The sequence below is a fragment of the Crocodylus siamensis genome, chromosome 15, assembly GCF_052110815.1.
Source record: "Crocodylus siamensis isolate JL-2025a chromosome 15, ASM5211081v1, whole genome shotgun sequence".
Classification (NCBI taxonomy): domain Eukaryota; kingdom Metazoa; phylum Chordata; order Crocodylia; family Crocodylidae; genus Crocodylus; species Crocodylus siamensis.
In genome coordinates, this window is record NC_143409.1 from 33,121,066 (window position 1) to 33,128,046 (window position 6,981).

The 6,981-nt window shown below is 45.6% G+C and overlaps 1 protein-coding gene across 1 annotated transcript; it reads right to left on the reverse strand.

The window, feature by feature from the left end:
- Nucleotides 1-3,431: 3,431 nt before the first annotated feature.
- On the reverse strand, nucleotides 3,432-5,069 carry LOC149852334 (uncharacterized). The gene is made up of 2 exons (XM_090028134.1): nucleotides 4,468-5,069; nucleotides 3,432-3,561 (listed from the first exon to the last, which is right to left on the reverse strand). Exons 1-2 carry the CDS (start codon nucleotides 5,016-5,018, stop codon nucleotides 3,432-3,434), a joined length of 681 nt encoding a protein of 226 aa, XP_089884260.1. The 5' UTR covers nucleotides 5,019-5,069.
- Between the last annotated feature and the right edge of the window lie 1,912 nt (nucleotides 5,070-6,981).

Here is a 6,981-nt window from a genome sequence, read left to right on the forward strand (position 1 = left end):
GTTGTGCCCTACTTGCCAGTTCAGGAGGAACCCAGGATCATGATCCTAGACTCTCTCTCAATATCAGCAAGTTGAAAACTGATTGCTCGGCGATCAGCTGATTATTGGCTGGCTCCAGGACCCCACCTGGGGATTGAACTGGCCCCCATGCAGTTCCCAGAGCTGATTATCAACCAGGTTGGGATTACATCAGGGCTTGAACCAGCCCCATTCGCTGGTAGGGATCATACCAGGGCTGGTTGGAGACCCCAGCATGGTCCTAACCCCTCCATTTAAGACATGATGGAAACCAGACATAAACACAATGTACATTTTTATGTAACATTTTTGTGGTTGATTTCCTTTTTTGTTTTGCCATTAATTGCCTGAACATGTGTCTGGGTTACTATATAAGATGTGGTTAACAAACAGTATAATATCTTCTCGGGTCCATGGATATGATTAAGTTGAATTGCCAATAGGCCTGGAACAATTGAGTGAAAAGCCCAGAGTCCTAGGTTTCTGAGGGTCAGAAAATGTCCAGAGGTCTGAAAATCATGCTGAGTCTGCAAAAGACTGGAATTTCCTGACTTACTTCTTGGGAATTCACTGTTGACTCCTATCTACAGGATGCAGATGGGGACTGCTAGGTACAATCTTTTCTTTGGTTCCCTTCTAGCTTAGGCCTGCCCCTTGTGTCTTTAAAACACTCTACCAGGAAGTAAAAAAATGATCTTTTCTAGATTATTTGGACATATCTAACCTAGAGGAAATAATCTTCTTGTAAATAGATTGGTTAAACAAATGGCTTGAGGAAGCTTTTATAATTCATGTTCTGAATGCCAAACTTTTTTGGTCAGTCTTGCCAGCTACCATGTGTCTTCCTTAATTATTCATGTCAGGGGTGCTCAACCTCTAGCCTGAAGGTCAGATCCAGCCCACAGCAGTCTGTCATCTGGCCCACAGGGCTCACCACAGATTCGGAAATGTGGTGGTAGGAGAACAGTGGCACTGCTCCCCTGCTGCCAAATCTCCAGATTTGTGGGCAGCCCCAGGCCCTGTATACGGGATATGGTGCTTGATCCCAGCATTCAAGGCCAAGCAGGGGTAGCACCAGGCTCCCAGGCCCAATCCTGGACTGCAGGGGCTGGGAGGGGGTAGTGCCAAGCCCGTGGGACCCAATTCTGGCACAAGGGAGGTGGAAGGGGGAAGTACAGACCCCGCCAGGACCAAATGCCAGTGGGAATGAGTGGTGCCAGATTCCCAGGACCCAATGCTAGCATGAAGAGAGGAAGGAGGCAGCATTGAAAAGCTGAAACAATATAACTTGAACATGTAACAAAAGGTCATAAAAGGCAAGGTAGATAAAACGAACCTAAAAGATTCTACTAAAAAAACTTACGATTTTGAGTAAATCTGATATTATTTATTAGACCAATTAAATAGTTACAAAAATTCTTTTTTGCAAGCTTTCAGGTATAAACACCCTTCATCAGGCTGAGGAAGGATCTGCAGTTGGTCTGTACTCTTCTTGGAGTATCAGATATTAGTAGGCCTGTACAAAGTGGCTAGTATTGCTTTGGATTTGGATTCGGCCGATTCGGGAGAGAGTGATTCAATTTGGTGATTCGAGTCACTGTCCAGAATCAATTTGGCTGAATCTGATTTGGAGATTTGGCTGCTGCTGAATCTCTGAATCAGCCAGGCCCATCCCCCACCAGCTCAGCAATGGCTCCCCCACCCACCCCAGCTCCGGGCAATTTGGGAAAAAAAGGCCCCAGCTCACTGGGTACTGCCGGGCAGGGGGGGCAATCTCTGCTGCCCCCCACTGCCCCATGCTGCATAGGAGGATCTACACAAGCCCCCTGACTTCCCCCAGCCCCCTACCAGGTGCCTCACCCAGGCCAGCTCCGGCCCTTTAAGAAAAAAAAAAGAGAGAACCTCCTGGACTCACTACTTCTGCCAGCAGAGGCGATTCCCACTGCCCACACTGCCCTGCACCACGTGGGGAGGGCTCTGCACGAGCCCCCAAAGCCCTGAGGCTACACTGCAGGAGCAGTGAGTTTTGGGGATTTTTGCATTTTTTTTTCTTAAAGAGCTGGAGCTGGCCCAGGCGGAACACCTATGGGGGGGCTGGGGGAGTGAGGGGGGGTTGGAGGGGCTTATGCAGAGCCCCTCATGCAGCATGGGGCAGTGGGGGGCAGCGGGGATCACCCCTCTGCCCAGCAGCACTGGGTGAGCACTGGGGCTTTTCTTTAAAGGGCCAGGAGCTGGGGTGAGCGGAGCAACCATGGGGGAGGCTGGGGGAGTGGGCAGGGGTCAGGGAGGCTGGAGGAGTGGGGTGGCTGTCAGGGGTCCCCCCATGTTCCTCTCCACCCTCCTCCAACCCCACTACCCCACCCCTAGTACTTACCAGCTCAGAGTCTGGCTGCAGCTCCCTGCTACAGCCACCGAGGACTGCCCAAATCATCAAAGTTCTCTGAATCTTTTCCAAAGATTTGGAGAGCCTTGAATCAATTTGGACCTTTATATTGGTCCCCTGATTTGATTCAGATTTGGAGATTCAGCCACCAAATCAAGCCAAATCTCTACCGAATCACATCACCTCCTGAAGCTTTGCATAGCCCTAGATATTAGCAGGTTATAATGTGTAATAATTCCAATGTCTCTATTTAGTCCATGATTTTTTGTATCCTGTAGGTTGATGAAGTGAAGTTCATAGGCTGGTCTCTGAAAGCTGTTTTATAAATTCCCTTTGAGGATTAGAATTGAGAGATTGGAGTGAGAGCAGTTTTCTTGTGAGAAACGTGCCCCCACAGATATCTGGGTATTCTTGTCTTTGAAGATTTTTAGTGTGTGTTCACTCCAGTACAGTTGTTATTTGGTTTCTCCTATATATTTTCTATCAAGTCACTTAGTGCACTGGATGAGATGTATTACATTTCTGCAGGTGTAAGATCCAAAAATGTTGATGGTTCTGTTGTGGGGTGTCATTATTGTGGGGTTGGTGGAGATGTGTTGGAAGGTTTTACATTTCTTGTCATGTCCTGGTCTGGATCCATTCGATGTGTTTTGGGCCATAGGAAGTTTGCTGCTGGTGATGAGGTTGGTGAGGTTCGGTGGTTGTTTAAAGGCTAAGATGGGTGGTTCTGGAAAGAGCTCTTTAAGAATTGGGTCTTCTTCTAGTATGGGCTTCAATTGTTTGAAGATTTTCTGTATAGGTTCCAGGGAGGGATGATATGTCATAACTAGTGGTGTGCAATTCATGAAGGTTTTCTTTCTGTTCCACAGCAATTCTTCACGTGGTATCCAGGTGGCTCTTTCAAAACTACAGTCTATCTCTTGGGAGGAATGACCTTGCTGAGAGATGGCCCTTTTGAGATTTGTGAAGTGATGATCATGGGTGTTCTCCTCAGTACATATTTGGTGGTATTGGAGGGATTGGCTTTATATTACAGCTTTCTTGGTGTGTTTAGGGTGATTGCTGTTTCTGTGCAGATATGTATGTTAGTCAGCGGGTTTCTTGGATATGGTGCAAGAATCTGTATTTTACCAAGTATCTGTATTTTACCATTCTGGATAATGATCACTGTCCAAGTTCGCCGATGACACCAAACTTTGGGGCAAAGCATTCACACCTGAAGACAGGAGGGTGATCCAGGCTGACCTGGACAGGCTCAGTAAATGGGCAGACGAGAACCTGATGGTGATTAACACTAAAATGCAAGGTTCTCCACCTTGGGAGGAAAAATCTGTAGCATCCTTATAGGCTTGGCAGTGCTACGCTGGCTAGCACTACAGAAGAAAGAGACTTGGGGGTCATCATTGACCACAAGATGAACATGAGCCTGCAATGTGATGCTGCGACTAGTAAAGCGACCAAAACGCTGGCTTGCATCCATAGATGCTTTTCAAGCAAATTCCGAGACATCATTCTCCCCTTGTACTCGGCCTTGGTGAGGCCGCAGCTGGAGTACTGCGTCCAGTTTTGGGCCCCACAATTGAAAAAGGAAGTGGAGAAGCTTGAGAGAGTCCAGAGGAGAGCCACGCGCATGATCAGAGGTCAGGAAAACAGACATTACGACGACAGGCTGAGAGCCATGGGACTCTTTAGCCTGGAAAAGCGTAGGCTCAGGGGTGATCTGATGGCCACCTTTAAGTTTATCAGGGGTGAGCACCAGTACCTGGGGGAACATTTGTTCACCAGAGCGCCCCAAGGGATGATGAGGTCAAACGGTTATAAACTACTGCGAGACTGTTTCAGGCTGGACATAAGGAAGAATTTCTTTACTGTCCGAGCCCCCAAGGTCTGGAATAGTCTGCCAGCGGAGGTGGTTCAAGCACCTACATTGACCACCTTCAAGAGGAAATTGGATGCTTATCTTGCTGGGATCCTATGACCCCAGCTGACTTCCTGCCCCTGGGGCAGGGGGCTGGACTCGATGATCTTCCGAGGTCCCTTCCTGCCCTAATATCTATGAAATCTATGAAATCATAGTGTCTAAAAAGGAAATGTTGGTGGTGAAGTATTCAAGAGAGAGTCTGATGGCGGGGTGATGATTGTTGAATTTCTGATGAAAATCAATCAGAGATTGCAGGTTTTCAGTCCAAATTATGAAGATGTCATTGATATATATTAAGCATAGCAAGGGTTTGATTGTGCAGTCCTTAAGGAATTCTTCTTCCTGGTGGCTCATAAAAAGGTTGGCATGGTGTGGGGCCATTTTGGTGCCCATAGCTGTGCCTGTGGTTTGGAGAAAGTGTTGATTATTAAAAGTGAAATTGTTGTGTATGAGGATGAAGTGTATCAGTTCAGTAATATCTTTAGGTCTGTACTCTGAGTTGTAATCTTGCTTTTGTGGATATGTAAGGCAGGCTTGGATGCCATCCTGGTGTGGGATGTTCGTATGTAAGATGGTAACATCTCTGGTGGCTAGGAGGGTGTTGCTGGGAAGGTGGTCTATGTTTTTAAGTTTTCGTAGAAAGTCTGTTGTGTCTTCGACAAAACTCACCCTTTGGGTGACGAGAGGTTTTAGCATTCATACGGTGAAAACTGATATTTCCTCAGTTAGAGTTTCATGGTTGAATATAATAGGTAGACATGAGTCCTCTGCCCTAATGATTTTGGGAGATAAGGCATAAGCAAAACCACTTTTATGTGTTACTGGATTGTCATACATGGTTTATCTCAGTTTAGATGAAAACTGCCACAGATATCTGCTGTTCACAGTTTGATGGGATCTTGTACATTTTCTACCAAAAGATATTAGTACAATACTTACCTGAATACAAGACAAGGTTTCTCTCACCATTGAACATGGAGGGGGAAAGCACCTCATCTTAGACTCAAGTACGAAGTGGAAGGTAGGGCAGGAAGGTGCTCTGGCTCTGACTCTGGCCCCCCAGGGGCCAGAACCATAGCAGCTGCTTCCCCTGCCTCCTCTGCCTGCCCCCCCACAACCTCTGCCCCCTTGCCTCCCTTACCACTGCTTACTGGCAGGCAAAGCTCTGGCTCTGTTCCTTTCTGAGCACAGAGCTCTTGGAAGTTCTGGCCCCTGCCTGGCCTTGCAGCAGCATCCTGGGGCCAGAGCTGCTGCCATCACTACCTGGCTGGGCAGGGGCCAGAATATCCACGTGCTCCATTCCCAGGAGTGAATGGAGCTGGAGTCACACCTGACAATAAGTAGTGGAGACAGAGGGCAGAGGCTGCAGGGAGCAGGTGGGGTGGGGGCAGAAGCTGTGGGGAGCTGGTGGGGGTGCTGGCATTGCTGGGGAAGCAGGTGCCAAAGGGGCAGGCATGGGGTGTAGGCACCATGGTGTGGGGGGGGCAGGCTGCAGGGGAGAGAAGTGGGGGCTGCAAGAAGGCTGTGACCCTGTGTACTGTATGCCCCCTTTCCACTGTTTTCTGTGTTATAATAGTGGAGGGGACAAATTTAAGATGATTGTCTGATAATTAGATTTTATACATGGGAAATTACAACAAATTGATAAATTTTCTATATACAGAATCTAATTATTGGGGGGGGTCAGCTTAAATTTGAAGTCATCTTAGATTCAGGTAAATATGGTAATTTTGGTGTCTTTCAATATTAATGCTGAGAATTGGGGTTCCATTCTTCAGCTAAAAAGTACTAATTGAGTTCCATTAGTACCAGCATTTTCTTTTTTGCCTCATGAAATGCACAGCTGGTTTTTGAAGTTCTATATAACGAAAAGGTTGTTATACTATTCATAGGACAGTACTATCAGTGTCAGTTGATAAATATTTCTAAAAGCTATGTTTAATTTTCAGCTATAACATGCTACTAGATTTTAAAATGCCCAGATGGCTGATTGCCACAAAATCTGATACTGCAGGTTTTATAACAGAAGTTATCTTACCTATTTTGTACAAAAATAAGGGCCTACATTGCAATTAATATTTCTTGTCATTTGCACCTGTTAATGTTGAACATTTTTTCAGCTGATAATGTCAAGTGCTACAATTCACTCCATAATTGAATTTGTAGGAAAAATGTATTTCTATTATTTAAATGCAGTATGTGTATTTTGCATGCAGGAGTATTCCTAAACATTACTCTTAGGATTGTCATTTTAAAAATATGTTTTGTCCTGCTTTTGAAACACATTTAATCTTTTGCCCATTAATCTGATTTCCCTAAACCTTCCCCTAATTCTTCTGAAGGATTCCCCACCTGCTGTGCAGGCTATACAGCAAAGTGAATCTAATCATGTCTGGAATTATCATCATTTTATCAGTTTAATCCATATTTTTGTGTTATTTGCTTTCCAAAGTCTTAGCTATTTCATGGTTTATGCTGAGCAATGGTGTGAGTTAGTCTCTTTCTCAAAAGGCAGTGACAACACAGATAAGATAATGAATTGATTATTTTCTGGAATACAGTGTTAGCCTTCCATGTAAGCTAAGCTTGATCCTTAGATTTACTGAATTTATTTTAGACTTCCAATTGTAGTTCTACTGAGCAACAAAAAATCCCTGTA

What these genes read in the sequence shown, in the direction of transcription:
- LOC149852334 (XM_090028134.1), bottom strand. Translation starts at nt 5,018, where the DNA reads ATGCTAAAACCTCTCGTCACCCAAAGGGTGAGTTTTGTCGAAGACACA. An exon ending in TTTTTAGACACTATGATTTC is followed by an intron (nt 3,562 to 4,467) that starts ATAGATTTCATA and finishes GACAGTGATCAT; the next exon opens with TATCCAGAATGGTAAAATAC.